The following is a 26,230-nucleotide window of genomic DNA, read 5'->3' on the forward strand; positions in this document are numbered from 1 at the left end:
CATCCCCAGGTCCGGATAGAATCTATACCAGGTTGCTAAGGGAAGCGAGAGAGGAAGTTGCTGGGGTCTTAACAAATATCTTCGCAGCATCCTTGAGCATGGGTGAGGTCCCGGAGGACTGGAGAATTTCTCATGTTGTCCCCTTGTTTAAGCAGGGTAGCAAGGATAATCCAGGTAATTATAGACCGGTGAGCCTGATGTCTGTGGTGGGGAAGCTGCTGGAGAAGATACTGAGGGATAGGATCTATTTACATTTGGAAGAAAATGGGCTTATTAGTGATAGGCAACATGGTTTTGTGCAGGGAAGGTCATGTCTTATCAACTTGATAGAATTCTTTGGGGAAATGACAAAGTTGATAGATGAGGGAAGGGCTGTAGATGACATATATTTGGACTTCAGTAAGGCATTTTATAAGGTTTCCCATGGTAGGCTGATGGAGAAAGTGAAGTCACATGGGATCCAGGGTGTACCAGCTGATAGGTAGAGAACAGGCTGGGCAACAGGAGGTAGAGGGTTGTAGTGGAAGGGAGTTTCTCAAAATGGAGAACTGCGACCAGTGGTGTTCCACAGGGATCCATGTTGGGATCACTGCTGTTTGTGATGTACATAAATAATCTGAAGGAAGGTATCGATGGTCTGATTAGCAAGTTTGTAGATGACACTAAGATTGGTGAAGTAGCAGATAATGAAGGGGACTGTCGGAGAATGCAGCAAAATATAGATAGATTGGAGAGTTAGACGGAGGAAGGGCAGATAGAGTTCAATCCAGGCAAATGCGGGGTGATGCATTTTGGTAGATCCAAATCAAGAGCAAACTATATGGTAAATAGAAATGCGCTGGGGAAAATTAATGCACAGAGAGATCTGGGTGTTCATGTCCATTGTACCCATGCTTTCATTAATCGGACAGAGTATTGAGTACAAGCATTGACAGGTCATGTTACAGTTATACAGGGCTTTGGTTTGACCACATTTGGAATACTATGTACAGTTCTGGTCACCACATTACCAAAAGGATGTGGATGCTTTGGAGACAGTGCAGAGGAGGCTCACCAGCATGTTGCCCGGTATGGAGGGTGCTAGCTATGAGGAGAAGTTGAGTAGATTAGGATTATTTATATTAGAAGGACGGAAGTTGAGGGGGGGACCTGATTGAGATCTACAAAATCATGAGGGGTATAGATAGGGTGGATAGCAAGAAGCTTTTTTGCAGAGTTGGGGACTCAATTCCTAGGGATCATGAGTTCAAGGTGAGATGGGAAAAGTTTAAGGGAGATATGCGTGGAAAGTTCTTTACGCAGAGGGTGGTGGGTGCATGGAGCATGTTGCCAGCAGAGGTGGTAGAGGTATGCATGATTGCATCATTTAAGATGTTTCTAGACAGATACATGAATGAGCAGGGAGCAGAGGGATACAGATCCTTGGAAAAGAGGTCTCAGGTTTAGATAAAGGATTTGTATCGCTGCAGGCTTCGAGGGTCGAAGGTCCTGTTCCTGTGCTGTAATTTTCTTTGTTCTTTTTTCTTGGTACATGATACTTACTTACCATTTCACAGGAACTATAAAGCATTCTGGATGTACTGTTGAACATCTGAATCTCTGAGCACATCACACTGATCACTGCAAAGGGATGTGATTTGACTCTCTCTGTCAATCCTGCATTACGGGCGAAGCTGGCTGACTTCAGCCTAACTCCACATGCCTGAAGGAGCTGGGATCAGAATTCCTGGCTAGAAATGCAGAACTCAGTACTAAAGGAAAGCAAATACATGTGAGCAGAGTGGCAATCCAACTGTGCGTATCACTCCTCAGAATACCTTGGGCCAATGTCTTAAAATAGCGTGCATCTCAAGGCTCGTTTGATATTCCTCAGAGCATGGATAGTTCAGGCTTAACCATGATAGTGACCTTGGATATGACTGTCAAAGTAATAAGTGCATATAAAGTGCAAAAATATTCAAACTCTTCATTATATTGAAACCCCCTGTAAGGTTAGTCCTTAACTATCTCAATTCTATTGAGACAGATCTGTTGGCTGAAATTGGCCTTCACCATGACTGATTTGCTTCACCATTCAAGTGTAGCACTATAATCTGTTTCACAATGTCTGTGAAGACCAATTTCACTCCTTGAATTTATAAACTCAGTTTCTGTAGCTGTGATTCCTATCTCTGGAAACTTTATGGGGAATCTGTACAGTATCTTTTCCACTGTCTCTATGCCCTTCTCAGAACAGTTGCTGCATTATGACAGTAACCATTAACCATTACTGCAGCCAGAATAAAAGGTCCACTAGAAAACATTACTTCTTTTGGTTTTTGTATACTAAGCCTTGGAAACAAAAGTAAGGATTCTGACGGTCTGTTTATGGCAATATTTATTGATAAGGGTTCTTTGTTCTTTTACTCCATTTAAAGTGTATTTCATTTCTTTATTCTTACTTCCAAAATATGTTATTTGACTTTTTCTTGACTGATGCCTTGCTTTTGTATGTACAGATATTTTACATGACATGCTGGACTTATCATTAAAAATCATTAATAGAATTCCTACAACTAGTTCTGCACGTGCATCCAAATTGTGATAGTAGACTCAAAATTCTACAAATGCTGTCATACCAGCAGCAGAGTGACATGCAGAACTTGGAACTCTGCTGCTATTAAGGAAAGTTCACATTGCCAGCTTTGTTAAAGACTCAAAGAAAACAATTTCACCACTATTTGATCCTGCATGTAGCTTTGTGTGACATTGTAGGGATGAATTGACACTGATCTTACAGGTGACATGACATAACTGGTGAATTTTAAAGGAGACTTCAAGATTCATAAAAGGCGCTTTTCTGAAATGTTAATAGCCTCTTAGATGCACCCTTTTTGAGTCATGGGGTCATGAACAGCACAATGGTGTCTTTTCAGCCTGTTGAGTCTATTTTGCCTCTCCTGAGGAGTAATCTGTTCCAAATCATACCCCCATTTAGTATGTGCAGCCCTGCAGGTATGTTGCCATCAAGTGCTCATTCACTTACGTCTACAAATCATTAATTGTTTCTGCTTCCACTACCCTCATCGATACTGACTTGCAAGTCATTACAGTTCTTTATGATTCCTGTTCATACTTTCCTGCAGATCTCATCCAAATCTTAAATCTGTGCTCCCTATTACTTGTACTATCACCTGGAACAGTTCTTCCTTATCTGCTGTATCCAGATCTTTAATATTATACACTCCTACCAAATTTTCCCTCAATCTCCTTTACTTCAAGGAGAATAAACCCAACAATTCCAACATAAGCTTGTAATTAAAATACTGTATCAGTGGACACACTCCAGTGAATAATCTTTACATAGACCCTCACGCCCTGGTTCAATGAAGACTGCAGAAGGGCATGCCAGGAGCTGCATCAGGCATACCGAGAAACGAGGTGTTAACCTAGTAAAGTTACAGCACAGGACTACCTGTGTGCCAAACAGCAGAAATAGCAATTGATAGCCAGAGCTCAGTGATTCCACAGTCAATGGGTCTCATGTAAGCTCTACAGTGCTGTCACACCCAGTCCCGAATGGTGATAGCTAATTTAACAACTTATTGAAGGATGAGGCTCCACAGATATCCCCTCCTTAGCAACAGGGGAGCTCAGCACATCAGTGCAAAAAAAAAGCGCGGAATCATTTGCAACAATCTTTGGCCAGAAGCACCAAGCAGATGATCCATCTTGGCTTCCTCTGGAGGTCTTGAGAATCACAGATGCCAGCCTGCTTACTGCCACGTGGTGAGTTCCCCTAGGGCCACTCATCTCCTCACTTCATTATAGCCTTGATTCAAATACTGACAAAGGAGATGAATTCTGGAGATGAGATGGAAGTGACAGCTCTTGACCAAATGGGGCATCAAGGCTCTCGAGCAAAACTGAAGTCAATTGGAATTTTTTGACAGGAGGACAGGAGGAAATCTTTCAGGTTGGACTTATGCCTGGCACGAAGAAAGATGGTTCTAGTTGCTGGAAGTCAGTCATGTCAATTTCAAGACATCTCTGCAGGAGCTTCCCGAGCCCAACTATCAAGACTTGCTTCATTGATGACCTTCCCTGCATCATAGAGTCACAAGTGAGGGTGTTTACTGATGGTTAGAAAATGCCAAGCACCATTTGCCACTCACCACAGAGTGAAGCCGTCCACCTCAAAATGTATGAAGACTTGCACAATACTCAGGGTTGGGCTGATAAGTGGCAAGTAGCATACATGTTACACAAATGCCAGTCAATAACCACCTTCAACAAGAGAGAATCTAACCATTATTCCTTAACAGACATTACCACTGGTAAAATCCCCCCTAACAATATCATGCGCCTTACCATTGGCCAGAAAATGAACTGAACTAGCCAAATAAATACTGTGGCTACAAGAATTCTATGGCAGGTAACTCACCTCCTGACTTCATCTGCAAGGCACAGATCAGGAATGTGATGAAATATTCCCCAAATGTCTGGATGGTTGCAGCTCTGGCAAGAAGCTTATCCCTATCCAGAATAAAACTGCTCACTTTTGATTGGTACCACATTTACAACTGATACACTGCAACTGTAATGCGTACTGTTTGAAGATAAACTGCAAATTTCCCTCAGGCTCCTCAGACAGCATCTTTGGAAATCATGATCACTGCCATTTTGAAAGACAAAGGCAGCAGATACATAAGAAATCAGTAGCAGTATTCAAAAATACAAATCGCTTTTCTTTTTCTTCTTGCTTTCTCTGCCTGAAGGCAGTTCTGACCCACAGCAACATGATCCCTCTGCCAGACAGGGCAAGGAGTCAGCCCTGCCAACCCCCTCCCCACCCCTCCCTAGCCATTTGGTATGGCAACATACACTTTTACATACAAAATCAGAAGTTGCAGGCCTGTCATCACCTGCAGAAAAAATTAAGTTATCACTTCAAATCGAGTGGCCCTTCTTCAGAATTAGAAGCAGTAAGTAAAAGATGTGTAACCACTGATGATGGCAGACAAATAGTTTAATATTAAGCCAGGGAAGAAGAGAAGTTAGATAGGTGATAATGGTACATGTGTAGTTGAAAATGAGTTGGCAATACTGAAAGCGACCCATTATAGTACAGGACCCGGGATAGGTACTAGATAGGGAAGGAGATATTCAGGCTTTAAAATTGTTAAACTAGAAGTTGAGTCATAGAGTCATAGAGATGTACAGCACCGAAATGGACCCTTTGGTCCAATTCACCCATGTCAACCAGATATACTAAATTAATTTCGTACCATTTGCCGGCATTTGGCTCACATCCCTCTAAACCTTTCCTATTCCTGTTTCCATCCAGATGCCTTTTAAATATTATAATTGTACCAGCCTCCACCTCTAGCAGCTCATTCCATATGTGTATAACCCTCTGCCTGAAAATGTTGCCCCTTAGGTCCCTTTTAAATCTTTCCCCTTATTATCTTAAATCTATGTCCTCTAGTTTTGAACTCCCCTAACCTGGGGAAAACACCTCAGCTATTCACCCTGTCCATGCCCTTCATGATTTTATAAATTTCTACAAAGTCAACCTTCAGCCTCCACTCTAGGAAAACAGGGCGTGCCTATTAAACATCCCCCTGTAGTTCCAACTCTCTAACACCGCCAACATCCTTATAAATCTGTTCTGAACCTTTTAAAGTTTCATAACATTTTCCCCGATAGCAGGGATCAGAATTGAATGCAGAATTCCAAAAGTGGCCGAACCAATGTCCCATACAGCTGCAACATGACCTTCCAACTCCTATACTCAATATACTGACCAATAAAGACAAGCATACCAAATACCTTCCTCACTATCCTATCAACCGGCAATTCCAATTTCAAGGAACTATGAGCCTGCAATCCAAAGTCTCTTTGTTCATCAGCGCCCGCACTCCAGGGCCTTCAGATTAAGTGTATAAGTCCTGCCTTGATTTGCCTTTCCAAAAGCACTTTACATTTATCTAAATTAAACTCTAGTCCTGAAGACTTCAAGATATCTCAGCAGAAGGTGAGGTGTTATTTTTCCAGCTTGCATTGAGTTTTACTGAAAGCTTTAACTGAGCAGTGAACTTCGTAGACTAGATTGAATGAAGTGCAGGTAAATTGCTGCTTCACCTGGAAGGTGTGTCTGGGGCCTTGGGTAGAGAGGGGGAAGAGGTAAATGAGTATGTGTTGTATGGAAAATAAAGTAACATACCAAATCTCAAATAGGTCAACAGGTCAGCAATTGCTAGCATGACAGCATGAATGTATGAGAAATAAAGTGCACACCAGTATGTTAGTATAGATCAAAAGACAGTCGCAGCTAGGTGCTAGGCTAGTACAGATCAAAGGGCAGTAGCAGCTAAGTGCTGAGATGGCATAGATCAAAGGGCAGGATCAGATAAGTGGTTCTGATAGCCCAGATCAAACACCAGGCCGGACACAGGCCAGCAGGTGGCATCAATTAAGTCGAGTAGCTGTGTAATGTCAATTGTTAGCCATATAGTTTCAACTGTTTAAATAATAGTGGCGTAATATAACTAGGAGGATAGTTAAATCACGTGATGACATAATCGTAACGATTCATACAATGGTGGCATAATGTAGTTGAATTAAGTGATTGTTGAAGGCCACAGTGATATAGTGTAATAGGCTAGGGGTCGGGTAGAAGACCATTGTAGTGGACATGATTCAGAATATGAATAGCTTCAGAGAGATAGCATGGACTAACACAATTGGTTTATTGCATGCTTTTAGAGAAATAACCCGAGGTGACACATTTGGCCATGCTGATAACCTTAGAGGAATAGAGCAACTGAAAAAGTATATAACATGACAAACCCCGAGGGTCAGGGACGATTGGAAAACCACTTTCTGATTGTCACAGCCTTTACTTGCAAATAAAGGTTTACTTTCTTGAAGAACTCTCTCCATCTCCTGGTCATTCTCCATGACAGTTGCACCTCTGCTATTGCATGGGAAGGTGCTGTGGGGATGGAGTGAAGGGGAAGTGGACCAGGTTGTCCCCAAGGGAATTGTCCCTGCAGAAATGTAACTCGGTAGGGAAGGGGAATATGTGTCAGATGATGGCATCCCGCTGGAGTTGGAATAAATGACAGCTTATGATCTTTGGATGCAGAGGCTCATGGTGTGGGAAGTGAGAAACAGGGGACCCTATCCAATTTGTGTAAGGGAAAGGAAGGGGTGAGGGCACTTTTACAAGCATGTTGTAGCCTGGCACGATGGATACCGATTGTAGAAGATCTCAATGCACTCCATCACATGGCTGAGCACAAATCTTTTGCGCTGTTGCCATCCACTATTGGTATATGTTTGAAGGATTTACACATTGATCCTGAGCATAGGAGATTAGGAGGTGACCTGATAGAAGTTTATAAAATAATAAGGGTAGAGATAGATTTAACGGCAGCTGTCTTTTTCCTAACGATTAGGGGGCACATTTTTAAGGTGAGAGGAGAGAGATATACAAAAGACACGAGGGACAATTTTAACAGAGAGGTGGCTCATGTATGGAATGAACTTCCTGAGGAAGTGGTGGATGTGGGTACGATTACAACATTTAAAATCATTTGGATAGATACATGATTAGGAAAGGTTTGGAGGGATACGAGCCAGGAGCAGGCAGGCGGAACTAATTTACTTTGGGATTATATTTGGCATGGACTGGTTGGGCCGAAGGGTCTGTTTCTGTGCTGTGTGACTCCATGGCTCTATATCTGGCTATTATTAAACAAATTCCCTTAGTCTCAAATTCAGAAGTGGAACTTGAACCTTGCACTTCTAGTTTAGAGGAAGGTTGCTAACCAGTATACCCCCTCCTAAGTCATTAATAAATTGGCAAAAAGATCAGTGGTACAAGCAGTGACCCTCGAGGAACACCTTTCCCTACAATTGTTCAGTTTGAAAAATAACCATTTACCATAACTTGTTATTTTTTGTCCAGAAACCATTATTTTTATCCACTTAGCACTGAACCTTCTATTCCAAGAGTTCCAATTTAACTAATTAGCCTTCTGTATGGTCCTCTGTTGAATACTTCCTTAAAATCAATATAGACAACATCTGTTGCATTTACTTAATCAAAATCGCTGTTATATCATCAGAACATTCAATTAGCTTATTCAAGCATGGTTTATCTTTTCGAAGTTTGTGCCAGCTTCTCTTGACCAACTGAAATATTCCCAACTTCCTGCTGAATTTCTCTTTGATTGCTGTTTTAAAAACCTCACTCACTACTGAAGTTTATATATCTGGCCTTAAATTGCTTGTACTATCTATTCTTCAAAAGAATATTATATCTGCTGCACTCCAATCCTTTGGCACCTCTAAATGCATGAGACTGGTGAATTAATAATTAATAATGGTAAACAATAATTGAACAAGGAAATTACATCAATATTGAATATAAATTTTATATTCATCTTCATGATTGAATACTTCCAAGAATACTTGAAACTCATAAGGTGGAAGGAAGGGAGACAGTTAAAACAATGACAGTGATTACGGAAAAACGTACTGGGAAAACTATCAAAACTAAAGGTTAACTATCCCCTGGACATGATAGCGTGCAGGCTCAGGTATTATAAGAAGTAGCTGCAAAGATACTAGATGCATTCTTTCTGATCTTCCAAAATTCATAATGTTTTCTGAAGGTCCCTGTAGAAGGGGCGGCACAGTAGTTCAGTGGTTAGCACTGCTGCCTCATGGCGCCAGGGACCCGGATTTAATTCCACCCTTGGGCTACTGTCTGATTGGAATTTGCACATTCTCCCTGTCTCCGTGTGGGTTTCCTCCAGGTGCTCTGGTTTCCTCCCTCAGTTGAAAGATGTACAGGCTAGGTGGATTGGCCATGCTAAATTACCCATAATTTCCAGGGATGTATAGATTAGGTAGGTTATAGGGGGACTGGGTCTGGGTGGGATGCTCTGAGGGTCAGTGTGGACTTGTTGGGCTGAAGGGCCTGTTTCTACACTGTAGGCATTCTATGATTTACGAATGGCAAGTCACAAATATGACTCTGAAAGCTGGGGACTCTAGGCCAGTTAGTTTAACATCTAGCATGGAGATATTACTGGCATCCATTAATTTATTAAGTATGTGATATCAGGACATTAAAAAAACATAGTGGCATCATGTAGAGTTTTGTGAAAGGGATGTTATATTTGATGACTTTATTAGATTTCTTAGACAAATTAATAGGCAAGGTGGAAAAAGGGGAACCTTTAGACCTGATATACTTGAATTATCAAAATGTATTCAACAGATTGCCACATGAAGTGTTACAACACTAAATAAGAGTTCATGCTTTAGAGAGTAGCATTTATCACTGACAGAGGATTGGTTGGCTAACAGGAAGCACAGAGTAGAGATACTTGTTGTTTTTTGTAGCTATTGAAGAGCTATAGGGAGCAGTACTTGTGCCTCAACTAAATTATATGAATAACTTGGATGAAGAATCTGAATTATGTTAGGTAAGTCTGCTGATGATGTGAAGACATGTAGAAAAGTAAATTGGCAAAAGGCTTTAGGAGTCCTAAAAGGGATTTCAACAGGTTAAGTAAGTGGACAAAAACACTGCCAGTGGCTGTATAATGTTGGGAAATTGTGAACTTGTCCACTTGGGCAGAAAGAATAGAAAAGCAGCATATTATTTGAATGGACAGAGATACTGTTGACCTCTATAGTACAGGGATCTAGGTGTCCTTATTAATGAATCTCAAAAAATTGATTTGCAGGTGCAGCAAGTGCTTAGGGAGGCAAGTAGAATGTTGATGTTTATTACAAGGCAAATTCAGTAGAAAAGTAACAATGGCTCACTGCAGCTGGAATACCGTGCTCAAGTTTAATCTCTTATGACTTAAGAAAGACTATATTTGCATTAGATGCAATACAGAGAAAGCTTACTCACCTAATTCCTTGTATGAATGGAATATGAGGAAAGATTGAGCAGGCTAGGCCCATATGGCATTGGATTTCAAAAGAATAAGGGTTGACCTAATTGAAATGTAGGGATTTAATAGAGTGGATACTAAAAGGATATTTTATCTTGTAAGTGAAGGACAGAGGCAATGGTGAGCATGTCCACAGATCCATGAAGATGGCTAGATAGGCTGATAAGGTGGTAAAGAAGGTTACAGGGATGCGTTCCTTCATTGGGCAAAGTGTTGAATACAAGAGAAAGGATGTAATGCTAGAACTATCTGAGGCCCAACCAGGCAACACCTCGGGTTTTGTTTACAGTTATAGTCACCACATTACAGGAAAGACAACAGTTCTTTAGAGAGAACAAGGAGGAAATTGACAAAACTTTTGCCAAGACTTGAAATTTTCAGTTATAAGAAAGATTTGTTAGGCTAGTTTGTTTCATTTTCAGACAGGGGAGGCTGAAGGGTGATTTAATTGAGGTATAGAAAATAATGTAAGACTTGGATAGAGTGTACACAGAAGTGAGTTCAATTACCAGAGGGCACAGATTTGAAAAGACTGGCAGAAGGATTAGAAGGGACATGAAGAAAGTTATTCTCATTCAGAGAGTGGTAGGATCTGGATTTCACTGCCCAATTCTTTAGTGGAGATGGGAGATCTCAACTCTGTTAAAATAATGCTGGATCTACACCTGAAGAACTACAACCTACAGACCATGGACCAGTTGCTGGTCTATGGAATTAGAATGGGCAACTAACTTATTCAGCCAACATAGACACATGGACTGAATGGCCTCTTTCTGTACTGTAACTTGCCTACAATTCTACTAGAACTAGAAAAGCAATTTTAAAAATTATAGACCTGTTATTTAAGACTACTCTTCTGTCTCATATTTGAACTGGGCCCCAAAACCTACAGTTGTTTAGTTAAAGTTAAGATGATCACATGAGATCAACAGTGAGTAGTTTACTTTCCTTTAGAGCAAAATTTCTATTTCCAACCTCGCATTGAGACCACGTTCTCACTTGTGAGTGCTGAGAAGCCTATGTGTATGGATCAGCACACAATAACATTTTCCCTCTCACATTATCTCACCTCATTGATGTGCAGTTTCCTATTCTCCCACCTGCCATATAGAAACTAAATGGCAACAAATCCTAACGTGAAAGTCAGAGCAGGAGCTTGGTAACTCCAGCTAGTGCCCAGTCCTCCACCAGTAACCAGCATCGTAGGGCATGCACATAGGCAATGACTGCTTGTAGGCACCCTACACCCTGCCAATCAACCAGGATCTCCCGTCCCCGTTTGCAGAGCAGTGTGCCAATTACCCTCTTTTTGGCATGTGTTGGCCAAGTGAAATAAATTGTGTAGGGCAACATCAGGCATCCAGCAGTGGATTGTGGGCACAGTTGAGTTTTAGAGATGATGCAATTGCCAGGAATTCTAGGAAGTCCCTGCAGTGAGTGGGAGAAGGCTATGAGTAGGTTACCATTGGCACAATTTGCAAAGTTAATAAGGCGAGTTTGGGATGATAGCATGAGAAAACCGACTGGAACACGCAGAGAGAAAGCCTCCATGAACTTCCTAAAAATGACACTTGGCTGATTTCTAGTGAGATTCAGACCATCATTGTATGAATGGCTCTGTTGGTAAAAGAAAACAGACTTCTTTGCTGTCTTTAACAATTTTCCAAACAAAAGAAAATCCACTTTACAGCTCAATTAACAACTCTTTACATTGAGTTAATCCAGAAAAAAGCAGATGCTGGAAATCAGAAACAGAAACACCAAACCTGAAATGTTAACTCTGATTTCTCTCCATAGATGCTGCCAGATCTGCTGAATTTTTCCAGCAATTTGTATTTTGGTCATTAGATTAATCCACACTTCCATCACTGATTTTATTCCCCAAAATGTGTTCCTTCACATTTCCTGATACTAAATTCCTTCTGCACTGATTTGTTGATTGCTAACCTCCTAAATTTTGCCAAGCTTCCTCAGTTAATGTTATTAGCAGAACTTCAATAATATTGATTTCATGCTCACAGTTCATCAGAAATTCCTACATGCAGCAAATATAAAACAAATCAAGTGAGGAAAAAAATAATGTCATTAATAGTATGAATTGAATTTGTCACTATCAATCAAAGCTGCCAGGAATGAAAACATAGTTAACCTTAGCTGCTGATGCTGTTTTAGTTTAGATTGTTTGGAATGATGGAGGAGTAGGAGATAAATATTCACCAGGAGGTATATTCACCACTCCCATTTTGTCCCCTACCAGAAATTCTTAAAGCAGCTGTCCTTAAGGTCCATCCGTCCCTCAGAATGGTTTCTATGTCTTCTCCATTTTTAAATTACTGACATTTTCCTGAGTGGTGAACTATAATGCATACTGAATAGCTTTCTGTTCTCTATTTTTGAAGATAGACTAAAATGCATTACAGGGTATCGTAATGTTATCCTATCTTATATTGATTTATAGAGGCATTATTCTCACCTGAGATTATCCACATTCAGTCAGTTTAGGCATCTGTTTTTAGCTCCTTGAAAGACTCTCCAGAGTTGAAAAATGATGACAGACACTATTGTCTGACTTGGCTTTATTCCCCATTTGTGTGTGCTTGAGAAAAGCTGCTACAGAAACAACTTATTGCTTGGTGTACCTTGTTCTGCTAATGTATTGGTCAAAAATGATATACTGAGATATTAATTTTATCCATACAGGATTATGCTGGAAAGGAGAAGGCCATAGCAAAGGCCGTTGAGGACCTGAAAGCCAATTTCTACTGTGAATTATGTGACAAACAGTACCACAAACATCAGGAGTTTGACAATCACATTAATTCTTATGACCATGCACACAAACAGGTAAGTAGAAGTTTGTTGACTTACGTACACACTTAAATTTTTACATTCAGCAAAAGATGAGTTGTGTTAAAGAGGTTTCTACACAAGAAACTATTACTTATTAATTAAACAGAGGGCTGTCATATTAATTTGCCCAGCATAGATTTTTTTTCCTCCGTACTGAATGTGTTTTAATTGTAGTCGAAACTGATTGAAAATAACTTGTTGGGGGTAGGGTTTCAATTCCTGGTGTCCACATAAGCAACTCTAGGAAAATAAAGTCCATTGCCACTCTATTAAATTTTAATAGTTGCCAGCAGTTTATTGTGCACTAATCCTGTGTCATACTTAGCAATGTATGCATCATACTATGACCTTACAATGTTTGAAAACTACTAACAATATTAAGAAAGAATAAAGATAACCAAGCAAGTCTGACAAATTTGGACTTAGAATGCAAATATCTAACTTAGAGTTGACAGTCCAAAGGCGGGATCAGGACTGCAGTTTAGATTGTGAAAGGAATAATTTGATTCAAATGTGTTAACTGTTTGCATAAGGATATCATTCTTAGTAATTTCCATCTTATCAACTGCTGCTGAAAGTTACAGTATCTCCAGCCTTCAATTATGAGGCAATAGCTTTTAACTACACAGTCTATTTGCTCAGTAAGGCATTGAACACTTTGAGTGCTTCATGCTAGTAGCACCTGCTGAGGTTTACTATCTATTTTGATTTGTGCTGGATGTTAAATGCACATCTTGTGTCATATACTGGCAGTGTGGACCTTGCTTAAGCACAATCACATTCAGACAGCTTTTCACAGTGATGATATAGAAAATGCCACATTTGTGCAGTGGCTACTGCTCTTTAGGAATTTGTTTGGCTTGAGGTTGAATGAGGATTGGATGGGAGCCACGACAAAATCAATAAAGGCTCACAATGGGCAAATGATGCTATATTGCTCTGTTAACATGGTTGGTGAAAGTTAAGTGTCATCAATTTTAAACCATGGCTGCTCTGGGAATGCTTGACAATTAACTAAGTACAGAGTATTAGTGTTTTCATCTCTCTCATTGATCACCTAGATAGGGCTGAAAAGCAAAAGAGTTCCCATAGGTACTCTTTATTCACATGTAAAATTCCCAGGTGTAGCTCACAATAGTGTTGTTTCATGTGTGTGGAAGAAATGGAATGGGCCAGTTTCTACAATTGTGACTGTTTACAGCGCTCTAGTAATCTCGGCAGTGTGGATTCACTTTATCTAATGTTGCTTTGACCTTGGCACCAACAATTTTGGGTTTTGCAGGCATTTAACAATAGGGACATCTCTAAGCAGGCTAAACAGGCAAGATTGAATACCACAAATCGGGAAATGAAAACTGCTGCACAGACTATCTTTCAGTTTAGGTAATTGTTTTACATCAAATAAAAATTGAGATATACATGGAATTAGGCTGGAAGCTGAAATATCGTAAGTACATTATTTTAAAATTAAGAATTTATGGAATCTTTTTATTATAATGGAGAAATTTGAGCCACCACAAACATTATATCGGATTTTTGGATGGAGAGAGGCTTGTCAGCAGTAAGTATAACTTCATAGCATTTAAAACCCCGTTACACTTATTATGACAAAGCTGCATGAACATACAATCACATGAATTAGGAGCAGGAGTAAGTCACTTGGCTCCTTGAGGTTGCTCAAGAATTCAATAAGATCAACACTAATCTGATTACTCCACACTCCTTTCTGCTACAAATAAGATGACCTTTTACATCATTGTTTATCCAGAATCCACCGACCTAGAATCAATAAATCCCTACAGTGTGGAAAGGAGCCATTCAGCCCATCAAGTATACCTTCATCCTCCAAAGATCATCCCAGCCAGACTTAGCCCATGGCCCTATCCATATAATCTCACATTTCCCATTGCTAACCCACCTAACCTGCACCTCCCTGGGCAGTATGGAGCAATAGCCCATACTATGGGCAGCATGGTGGCTTAGTGGTTAGCACTGCTGCCTCACAGTGCTAGGGACCTGGGTTCGATTCCACCCTCAGTTGACTGTCTGTGTGGAGTTTGCAGTTGCTCCCTGTGTCTGCATAGGTTTCCTCAGAGTGCTCTGGTTTTTGCCTAAAGTCCAAAGATGTGCAGGCTAGGTGGATTGGCCATGCTAAATTGCCCACATTGTTCAGGGATGTGTAGATTAGTTGGGTTACAGGGGGATGGGTCTGGGTGGGAAGCTCTGCAGGTCAGTGTGGACTTGTTGTGCCAAAGGCCCTGTTTCCACACTGTAGGGATTCTATTTTTTACAAAAATTAGCACAACCAATCTATCCAACCTGCACATCTTTTGGACTGTGGGAGAAAACTCATTCAGACAAAGGGGAATGTGCAAACTCCATACAAATAGTCTACCAAGGCTGGAATTAAACCCAGGTCCCTGGCACTATGAGGCAGTAGTAACCACTGAGCCACCTGCTACCCTATGATTCTATGAGACTATTTCTACCTTCAAAATATTCAAAGAATCTGCTTCTATTGGCTTTTGAGGAAGAGTGTTCCAAAGTCACATAACCCACTATGAGAAAGAAATTCTCCTCAACTGTTTTAACTGGCTGATTCCTTATTATCAAAGGCCCCAAGTTTTAGATTCTCCCATGAGAGGAAGCATCTTCTCCACATGCACACTGTCAAGTCTCTACAGGACCAAGCAATTCAAAGAACAACAAAGATAAACAAAGAAGATTACAGTACAGGAACAGGCCCTTCAGCCCTCCAAGCCTGCACCGATCCAGATCCTCTATCTAAACCTGTCACCTATTTTCCAAGGACCTGTATCCCTCTCCTCCCTGCCCATTCGTGTATGTCTAGATACATTGTAAATGACGCTATCATGCCTGCCTCTACCACCTCTGCTGGCAAAGTGTTCCAGGCACCCACGACTCTCTGCCCAAATATATCAGTTCACTCACCTTCCCATAGTGCAATTCGACCGCTCCCACTCAGCTCTGCTGCCGAAATGAAGCACTTACCTTTCCCGCAGCCCCCCGGGTCCACGCTCTCACTGTTCCTGCTCCTGTTGCAAAAATGGAGGCCACTGATTCCATGAGGTAACTCTTTTAAAATGAAAAGCTAACATTTCCAGCAGTCCACTTGCATTCTCTCCCAACTCCTGCCACTGAACAAATGGAGGCCAATGATTCCACGAAGTAAGTCTTTTAAAATGAAAAGGTCCCCTTCCCAGCAGTCCCCTTACGCTTTCTCCTGACTCCTGCCTCTGAACTTCATCTCTTACTTTTCTAAACTCCTGGGGAGACAGGTCTAGCCCTTTCCCACAACATGCAGAACCAACGTGGTTTACAAAATACCATGCAATAAATCACAAACATTGCATTGGACATACAGGAAGGAAACTAGCCATCAGAATACATGAACATCAACTACAGCAAAACGGCACGATGAACTCTCCTCAATATTGGTACAGTCAGCCAATGAAGGCCATCAGTTTAACTGGGACAAAGTAACTAGAGTAGCCCAAGCCAAACATACACATGCATGGGAATTCCTGGAAGCATGGTTCTCCACCTGTAATGCAATCAATAAACGTACAGAATTGAACCTCATATACAAACCTGTACAGATCAAAACTGAAAATGACAGCACTCACCATAACAGACCAGACATTGTAAATTTCAAGTGGAGTAGAACAACATCGCTTCATTGGAGGCCTCACTGATGATGTCACCTAGCATGGTGCTGAAACGTCTGAACAAAAATAAACCAGCTCGGCGAGCAAGCCGACAACCTCACCCACAACCTGAGCTACAGATTTTTGCTAAAACTTTAAACAGCTTTTGCCTATCCAACCTTTCTAACTTGTTCAAGGGTTTGGAGAGACTGTGAAAAGAGTGTCAAAAGTGAATACATTTGCCAATTCAGTACTTTCTAGATGATTTCCATCTGCAAATACTTCAACGGCACATCCTATGGAGGAATAGGAAACCACTGGTAGCAACTGTATTTGACTTCTACGATTCATTGCACATGTGTGGATACGAGAAGTTGTTATCAGTTTCAGAGGAGGAATAACAACAAACTATCACTGTTATAACAATTACAATAAACATGTCAATGTACTTCTGTCTGTAAATACAGGCAATTGATGATTGTATTAAATTCCCTTTTATTTTTTAACTTGCCTCCTCCCTAATTGGAGACACTGTACCGGCTTTGAGGTTGTTTCAGCACTTCCCTGCTTAGATTGCCTTACCAAGTACTTATTTGAAATTGCTAAAAGTTATTTTGTGCACATACGTTGTGCAATATTAGCTGCTTCAGGGTCCCCAGCTGCTTCTCTCCAAGGTCACTATTAAGACTCAAAGCTCACCCATCATTAAAAGCTAAAGTTGGTAGTATACTCCAAGATCCCTTCAAAACAAGAAAGAAGTTAGTACCACAATATTGAACATGGAGTAATTTTAATTCAAGTCAAGTTTTCAGAAACAAAGATGCTATTTCGATCCAGGTCCTGGGTAGATGCAGTAGAGCACATCTTGCCTTTCTCCTCTACCTCGGTTCCAGAAGTCACTGAAAATGTTCTAACACGGCTTTCGATTTCTGTGTTTTTTCTCTCTCTTGTAGTAAGCTGCCAATAGAAACTACATATTAGAAATTTGTCAGTGCAGGATTCAGACACATGCATTTTTGGTCTAAATTTCCTCAGATCTGTTGAGATGGAGTTATATATGGTGGGGAAATGACAGACGAAGCAGAGCAATGTGAGGTTACCTTTCCAATGCCTTCATCCCAGGGAAAGACTAAAAACTGGATCTGCTGCCCGCTCCACGTAAATGGGCAACCTGAGGGAAATTAAAGTCGCACTCAGATATATTGTCAACATTGGAGCATCCCCAGCTGAGAGTGGATGCCACCAGCTCAAATGAGGTGACCTCCTAGAAACAGACAAAAGACCGTTGAAGCCTGAGACTAAATACTGAATTGATGGGCCCTTGGTGAAAGGCCAGTACCAAGTCTGAGCCTTCAGCTCCCCAATGGCCCGACTAGTTCTTTCGTTTATCAGTTCCACCCAGGCAGATGACGGCAGCACCATTTTGAGTCATCTTTATTCTCTCCTTTCTGTTGAGCGATGCCTGCCTCTCCTGGTGGAGCTGCCAACCATCATTGCAGAGACTTGGATTGGGCCTGCAGCATCATGACCCAGCCAACTGCCCTTAGTAGGATGGTAAGGAGTGGAAGGTTGAATGGTTAGTGCACTGGAGACATGAGCCAGCTCAAGGTCCGCATGTAGGCCAAGAAGTGAAGTCATGATGCCTACCAAAATATGCAGATCTTTAAAATTCCAGCACAGCTGCCAAACACATGTGCTCTGGTGCAAAGTCTTTTCATTCTGCGAGTTGTCAGGCCAATATTCGTTAGTGAGCACAAAATGTAATTACAAATTTCCTGCTCCCTCCATCTTTATTGTGTAAGATATCAGCAGAAAGAAATTGCACATTGATGTACAAAATACATTGAGACATTTGCAATGCAATTCTCAGTGGACAATGTGCAAGACATAGGATATAGCATTGAGATTTGGTTGTGATTGACAATGAAGAATGCTGTAAGGCATACCTGGAATTGGACATAACCAAAAATGCACACTCAACCTCTTGAAACTCTAATACAGGACTGCATGCATGCTAAACAGCAGAAGCAGTCTGTTATAGACAGAGGTAATGACACCAAAAAATCAGATTTAATCTCTGAATTCCTGTCACATCCACTTGTGAATGGTTGTGGATAATTAACTAACTGGAAATTTTTTTGCAAGAAATGTGCCCATTCTCAAAGACTATTGTCTTAGAATGACAAGACGCACTGAAAGCCACCAAGGAACCAGTTCTATTAGACTTGGTAATGTATATTATATTAGACTGTGTGACGAGACAAGATTAAATAAAGACCTCTTGGTAAAGGATCATCTGGTTAAAGTGATCATAACATAAGCTGTGACATCCTTTAAGATGTCATCCTGGAGGTAACACACTGGAGCTGACTCTCGCAGTATTTGCAGAGATTAGTACAGGTACATTTCACACACCATGCCAGGCTGTGCAGCCAGAAAATGTTGCACCTGTCAGTGGTCAGAGTTGGCAAGCCCACTATGCCAATTGTATTGTGTCCTCATGTCCATCAGTAATTTTTTTTAAATGTCAGTCTTTTGTTTATTCAGAATTAATGGTCTGGACCTCACAGTTGAGGCTTACTTCACCTTTCTAGTATAGGTGTGTCGCAACACACTAGGTTTATCAAACTGTATTGAGCTGCCATGTCCCAAGTTAGACAGGCCATAAGGAATTCCTAGAACTGGGGATTTTCTGCTTGACTGCACCTGAACAGAAGTTGATTTTAATGAGACAGAGTAACATTCTAGCCAAAATAGGAGAAAGCTGCTGCTTTCAGGCAAAGCAAAAAAATGGTTGTTTCAACTGTGCCATTGTATCATGTTCTTATTTGTGTATTGCTACACAGAAGAAAAGCTGTATGGTTACAGTTTAAAATAAAAAATTGGCCCTGTGACTATTGAGCTTTTTCTTACTTGTAACCTTCAATCTCAAATCTACTTTTCCACCTGATTCTTATACACATTGATTTCCTTAGATACCAACGGTATTGATCTCAACTTTGAATATCCCAGTGAATGATCATCCATTGTCCTGTAGAGTAGAGAATTCCAAACATTCACAGCCCTTTGAATCAAGAGATTCCTGTTTACTTCTGTAGTCATGGCCAACCATTTATCTAGAAAGAAATGCTCCCAAATTATAGACTCTCCAGTCTGGAGAATCAACCTTTCTGTATCTACGTTGTCAAGTTCTCTCAGCATCTTATGTTTGGTATGATTCCTTTTCAAAAATCTAAACTCCAGAGAGTATAGACATAATCTAGTCAATCATTCCTCATAAAACCTGTTTTTCCCTTGTGAACTTTTGTTGTACTCTTTCCTATGTGGTATACATATGGTAACCAAAACTATATACAGGAGTACATGTATGATCTTACCAAAGCTTTGCACAATTGCAGAAAAACTTTCTTAAACTTATATTTCAAAGTCCTTACAATAAAGGTACACATACCTTTTGAATTGCTTGAAGCTAAATTTCTGCATTGAACTTTCTCATTTACTTTATAATAGTTTTCAGTATTTCCTGAAGCAAGACTGTAGCAAGCTAACTAGCCATTTAATTCACTCAGAGACAAAAAGAGCTGCCGATGCTGGAGTCTGATATAACACAGTGTGGAGCTGGATGAACACAGCAGACCAGGCAGCATCAGAGGAGCAGGAAAGCTAACATTTTGGGTCAGGACCCATCTTCAGAAATGCCATTTAATTCCTTGTTTTCCTTTTTCCTTCTGTATTGTTTCACTGTGTTGCATTTGCTTGCGTCCAAACCAGTGGAATCACTTTATGTTCAAAGAAGTTTTGAAGGATTGATGTGTATAAAGCACCATCTCCTAGAAAGTGGGTGAAAGGAACACCTGCAGATGTTCAGCATTAACTTACCTGGGAGGGACAGCAGGCCATGAGGGAGCAGCTAAGAGTGAAATACAATAAATTGTGGGTGAGGCTGTACACCTACATTGCTGCAAGCCATTTAGTTGCTCAGAACCAGCTAGCACTGAGTTTGACGGGAGAATCAGAAAAAAATAGTGGTGACATCAAGAAAATCTGGAAAGTTATTGGTTGGGAGGAAACAGCTACTAGGGACTGTCTTTAAATTCCTGTAAATTAGGAAATGAAGAATAAGCCATACTTGGATTTAACTGAAAAACACCAGAATAAGGGAAAGTCAGGGATAATATAATGAAGTAGTTGAAAGTACCGAAAACTTAATGTAAGGGAGTGAATTTTAAGGTTTGGGAGCTCAAGTGGAACATTTGGCTTGTAATACATGGTTAGTCAGGGATTTCACTGGTGCCCTGGGCAGTCACATGTGTCAGACCAGTGCCTGCTCCAGTAACGTAAACACTAGGTTTCCGAGCTCACACAACGACAGGACTCATTGCAGAACTAGGGAGTGAGAGTTAGGTGGATAGTATGTTTGGAGAGGTGGTCACACACTGTAATGACCTGGAGACAGAAAGCGATTGGGTAACTGCCAAGCAGTCCAAGGAAGACAACCAGGTATTTTGTATTTTTGTTGTTCACTCACGGAACATGGGTGTTGCTGGCCAGCATTTATCACCTCTCCGTAGCTGGCCTTGCAGTGAGTGTCTTACTGAGCCATTTCAGAGGGAGTTGAGTATCAATGACATTACTGTGGATCTGGAGTCACATGTAGGCGAGACCAGGTGAGAGTAACAGATTTCCTTCCTCAAAGAGCATAAGTGAGCTAGAGATAATGGGAACTGCAGATGCTGGAGAATTCCAAGATAATAAAATGTGAGGCTGGATGAACACAGCAGGCCAAGCAGCATCTCAGGAGCACAAAAGCTGACGTTTCGGGCCTAGACCCTTCATCAGAGAGGGGGATGGGGAGAGGGAGCTGGAATAAATAGGGAGAGAGGGGGAGGCGGACCGAAGATGGAGAGTAAAGAAGATAGGTGGAGAGAGTATAGGTGGGGAGGTAGGGAGGGGATAGGTCAGTCCAGGGAAGACGGACAGGTCAAGGAGGTGGGATGAGGTTAGTAGGTAGCTGGGGGTGCGCCTTGGTGTGGGAGGAAGGGATGGGTGAGAGGAAGAACCGGTTAGGGAGGCAGAGACAGGTTGGACTGGTTTTGGGATGCAGTGGGTGGGGGGGAAGAGCTGGGCTGGTTGTGTGGTGCAGTGGGGGGAGGGGACGAACTAGGCTGGTTTAGGGATGCAGTAGGGGAAGGGGAGATTTTGAAACTGGTGAAGTCCACATTGATACCATATGGCTGCAGGGTTCCCAGGCGGAATATGAGTTGCTGTTCCTGCAACCTTCGGGTGGCATCATTGTGGCAGTGCAGGAGGCCCATGATGGACATGTCATCTAGAGAATGGGAGGGGGAGTGGAAATGGTTTGCGACTGGGAGGTGCAGTTGTTTGTTGCGAACTGAGCGGAGGTGTTCTGCAAAGCGGTCTCCAAGCCTCTGCTTGGTTTCCCAAATGTAGAGGAAGCCACACCGGGTACAGTGGATGCAGTATACCACATTGGCAGATGTGCAGGTGAACCTCTGCTTAATGTGGAATGTCATCTTGGGGCTTGCGATAGGGGTGAGGGAGGAAGTGTGGGGACAAGTGTAGCATTTCCTGCAGTTGCAGGGGAAGGTGCCGGGTGTGGTGGGGTTGGAGGGCAGTGTGGAGCGAACAAGGGAGTCACGGAGAGAGTGGTCTCTCCGGAAAGCAGACAGGGGAGGGGATGGAAAAATGTCTTGGGAGGTGGGGTCGGATTGTAAATGGCGGAAGTGTCGGAGGATGATGCGTTGTATCCGGAGGTTGGTAGGGTGGTGTGTGAGAACGAGGGGGATCCTCTTAGGGCGGTTGTGGCGGGGGCGGGGTGTGAGGGATGTGTTGCGGGAAATACGGGAGACGCGGTCAAGGGCGTTCTCGATCACTGTGGAGGGAAAGTTGCGGTCCTTAAAGAACTTGGACATCTGGGATGTGCGGGAGTGGAATGTCTTATCGTGGGAGCAGATGCGGCGGAGGCGGAGGAATTGGGAATAGGGGATGGAATTTTTGCAGGAGGGTGGGTGGGAGGAGGTGTATTCTAGGTAGCTGTGTGAGTCGGTGGGCTTGAAATGGACATCAGTTACAAGCTGGTTGCCTGAGATAGAGACTGAGAGGTCCAGGAAGGTGAGGGATGTGCTGGAGATGGCCCAGGTGAACTGAAGGTTGGGGTGGAAGGTGTTAGTGAAGTGGATGAACTGTTCGAGCTCCTCTGGGGAGCAAGAGGCGGCGCCGATACAGTCATCAATGTACCGGAGGAAGAGGTGGGGTTTGGGGCCTGTGTAGGTGCGGAAGAGGGACTGTTCCACGTAACCTACAAAGAGGCAGGCATAGCTGGGGCCCATGCGGGTGCCCATGGCCACCCCCTTAGTCTGTAGGAAGTGGGAGGAGTCAAAAGAGAAGTTGTTGAGTGTGAGGACGAGTTCAGCTAGGCGGATGAGAGTGTCGGTGGAGGGGGACTGGTCGGGCCTGCGGGACAGGAAGAAGCGGAGGGCCTTGAGACCATCTCCATGCGGAATGCAGGTGTACAGGGACTGGACGTCCATGGTGAATATGAGGTGTTGGGGGCCAGGGAATTGTATGAGGTGTTGGGGGCCAGGGAATTGTATGAGGTGTTGGGGGCCAGGGAATTGTATGAGGTGTTGGGGGCCAGGGAATTGTATGAGGTGTTGGGGGCCAGGGAATTGGTGAGCTGATAAGTGAGCTAAATGGGTTTTTCCAGCAATTGGTTTAATAGTGAACAGTGGGTTCTGAATTCCAGATTTTTTTCTTATTGATTTCAAATTCTGCCATCTGCCATGGTGGGATACAAACCCCTGTCCCCAGAGCATTAGCTGAGTTTGTGGATTAATAGTCCAGCTACAATACCACCAGGCCATCACCTCCCTTGGTATCTGCTCAAAATCAGTTTTCTGTTTTGGAAACTCGTGAGGGTATTGCCTCCTCAAGGGAGTTCCTCAGTGATAGACTTGTGGTACTATGTATGGTTCAGATCTTAATGAGTGGAGGAAGAAGAAAGGAGGAGCAATTGCAATAGAGCATTCATTAGTTAGGAGAACAGGAAGACATTTCCATGACCACTCCAGGTTGTTGTTTAGCCTCCCTGGTGCCAGGGTCAAGGATGACATTGAGCAGCTGCAAAACATCCATCAGAGAGAGTCAACAGCCAGAGAATGTAGTCTATATTGTTACCGATGACTTCAGTAGGAAGGGAGGAATCAGATTTATGGAGCTAGCTATAAAAAAAACAAGATTTCTCAAATGTAGCAATCTCCAGATGACTCCCAGTACAATGTGCAAGTGAGTACAAAAATAAAAGGATAAGCCAGAAAATGCAAAGGCGATGGAAATTAGAGAAGAAAATGTGTGCTTATAACAGGAATTAGGGAGTTAATACAATTGAGAACCAAGAAGCATGCAGAACGTTCAAGAGAAGTGAAAAAGCACATTAGAGAAGCAAGGGGGAATTACAATAAAAGCCTGTTAGCCAACATAAAGGGAATCCCAAATTCTTCTATGAACTTTTTAATTGTAAAAAGGCAGTTTAAGGAGCAGTAAAATTGATTAGGGATTGAACGGAAGGACTTACACACGGAGGAAAGAGGAAAGACTGAGGTGTAAAATGAGTACAGCAGACCAAGCAGCATCTTAGGAGCAGAAAAGCTGACGTGTCGGTCCTAGACCCTTTTCTCATGAAGGGCCTAGGTCTGGAAAGTCAGCTTTTCTGCTCCTTAGATGCTGCTTGTCCTGCTGTGTTCATCCAGCTCTACACTTTGTTATCTCGGATTCTCCAGCATCTGCAGTTCCTATTATAAGTGAAATGAATATGTTGTGTTTGTCTTCACCAAGGAAATGGATTCTACCCAGGCCATGGAAGAGGATGCTCGAGCGCCATAAAGGTTCAGAATTGATAAGGAAGAATCAATTAACAGGCAATCAATTATTAAAATTGATGAGGCACTGGGACCAGTTGAAATACATCCAAAGATGTTGTAGGAATTCAAAGCAGAAATTGAATGGGAATTGGCCATAACTTTTCAGCCTTCCATAGACTCAAGGGCAGTGCTAGAGGACCGGAGATTTACAGACAGTGCACCCTGTTCAGCAAAGCCCAGCAATTACAGACCTGTCAGTTTGGTGGTGGTTGGGGGATGGAAATCTTGTGAGAAGAATAATTTGTATAATTCACAGCTGTGGTGGGTGGGAAGGATTGTTCAGGAAGAGCCAGAATGGATTTTAAAATGGAAAGTTGCATTTCACTATAAATAGTGCCTTCAGAGTCATAGCATCATAAATTCATATAGCACGGAAATAGACCCTTTTGCCCAACCAGTCCAAGCTGAACATAATCCCAAACTACCTATCTGTTCCTGGCCCATATCTGTCCAAGCCTTCCCTATTCATGTACTGATCCGAATGTCTTTTAAATGTTGTAATTGTATGCACATCCACCACTTCAGCAAATTCATTCCACATGCGAACGAGCTTCTGTGTAAAAATCTGCCCCCAAATCTTTTTTAAATCTCTCTTCTCTCACCATAAAAATATATTGCCTAGCCTGGAAGTCCCCCACCCTAGGGAAAAGACCCCTGCCATTCACCTTATCTATGTCCCTCATGATTTTATAAACCTCTATAAGGTCACCTCTCCACCTTTTACACTCCACTTAGACAGGTTCCAGCCTATCCAGCCTTTCTTTATAACTCAAACCATCCGTACCCGGCAACATCCTGCTAAATCTCTTCTGAACCCTGTCCAGCTTAATAATGTCCTTTGCATAACTGATTTGATATGCATTGACTTCCTGAAGTTATTCCATAAAATGCCACGCAATAGACGTATGCGAAAAGTTATAGCTCATGGAATAATGGGGACAATAAGAATGTGAATAACGAATTGACTGAGTCAATTTCAATAGAAAACAGAGAGTACCATCATTGGATATTTTTGAGGCTGGAGGAAAGTTTGTAGTGGAGTTCTCCAGAAGTTGGTGTTGGGACTGGTGCTGTTGCTGGTATAATGATCTAGGTCTTCAGGTATAAGGAGCAATTTCACATTTTAAGGATAATATAAAACTTGGAAACATGGTAAACTATGAGGAGGATAGTGTAAAGCTTCAAAAGGACATGGACAAGTTGGTTGAGTGGGCAGATAAGTGGCAAATCAGTTTCAATGCAAAGAAATGTGAGGTGATGCATTTCATGGGAAAAACATTAAAGGACAATATAAAATTGGCATTCAGTATGTAAAGGAGTGCAGCATCTGGATGTATATGTACATGGATCACTGAAAATGGCAAAATAGCAGGAGTGAGCAATTAATAAAGCGTATAGAGTCTCAGCAGTCTGAGTAGGGATACAGAGTATAGGAGCAAGGAATTTCTGCTGACTTTATGTAACACACTTGTTGTACAGCAGCTGGAAGTGTGTACAGGATATCAACACATTGGAAAGAGAACAGAAGAGTTTAGAATAATGACCCTAAGGATGAGAAACTTCAAATGTCTTGTTGCTGGAAGACATCCTGCTTCTGTACTCAAATCCCCTTGCAATGAAAGCCAAGATCCCAATTGCTTTCTTCACTATCTGATGTACCTTCAATGTGCTTACTTTCAGTAACTGGTGTTCAAGGACACCAGGGTCTTGTTGCATCTTCCCCTTTCCCAATCTATTGCCATTCAGGTAATAATCTACCTTCTGGGTTTTGCTGCCAAACTGGATAATCTCATGTTTATCCATGTTATAT

At 42.0% G+C, this 26,230-nt stretch overlaps 1 protein-coding gene and 1 long non-coding RNA gene across 5 annotated transcripts in view; one reads left to right on the plus strand and one right to left on the minus strand.

Annotated features, from left to right (window-relative positions):
• Positions 1 to 26,230, plus strand: part of LOC125446424 (G patch domain-containing protein 8) — a 563,528-nt gene that overhangs the window by 459,491 nt on the left and 77,807 nt on the right. For all 4 annotated transcript variants that reach the window (XM_048519990.2, XM_048520008.2, XM_048520023.2 and 1 more), the window contains one exon: positions 12,663 to 12,806. In XM_048519990.2, coding sequence (XP_048375947.1) covers positions 12,663 to 12,806 — 144 coding nt within the window. The remainder of the gene's footprint in view (positions 1 to 12,662; positions 12,807 to 26,230) is intronic.
• LOC125446448 (uncharacterized) lies at positions 17,286 to 20,465 on the minus strand. The gene is made up of 3 exons (XR_007246405.1): positions 20,360 to 20,465; positions 17,581 to 17,651; positions 17,286 to 17,437 (listed from the first exon to the last, which is right to left on the minus strand). It is a non-coding gene; the product is annotated as an uncharacterized LOC125446448 (long non-coding RNA).

The sequence above is a fragment of the Stegostoma tigrinum genome, chromosome 2 (genome assembly GCF_030684315.1).
Source record: "Stegostoma tigrinum isolate sSteTig4 chromosome 2, sSteTig4.hap1, whole genome shotgun sequence".
Taxonomy (NCBI): domain Eukaryota; kingdom Metazoa; phylum Chordata; class Chondrichthyes; order Orectolobiformes; family Stegostomatidae; genus Stegostoma; species Stegostoma tigrinum.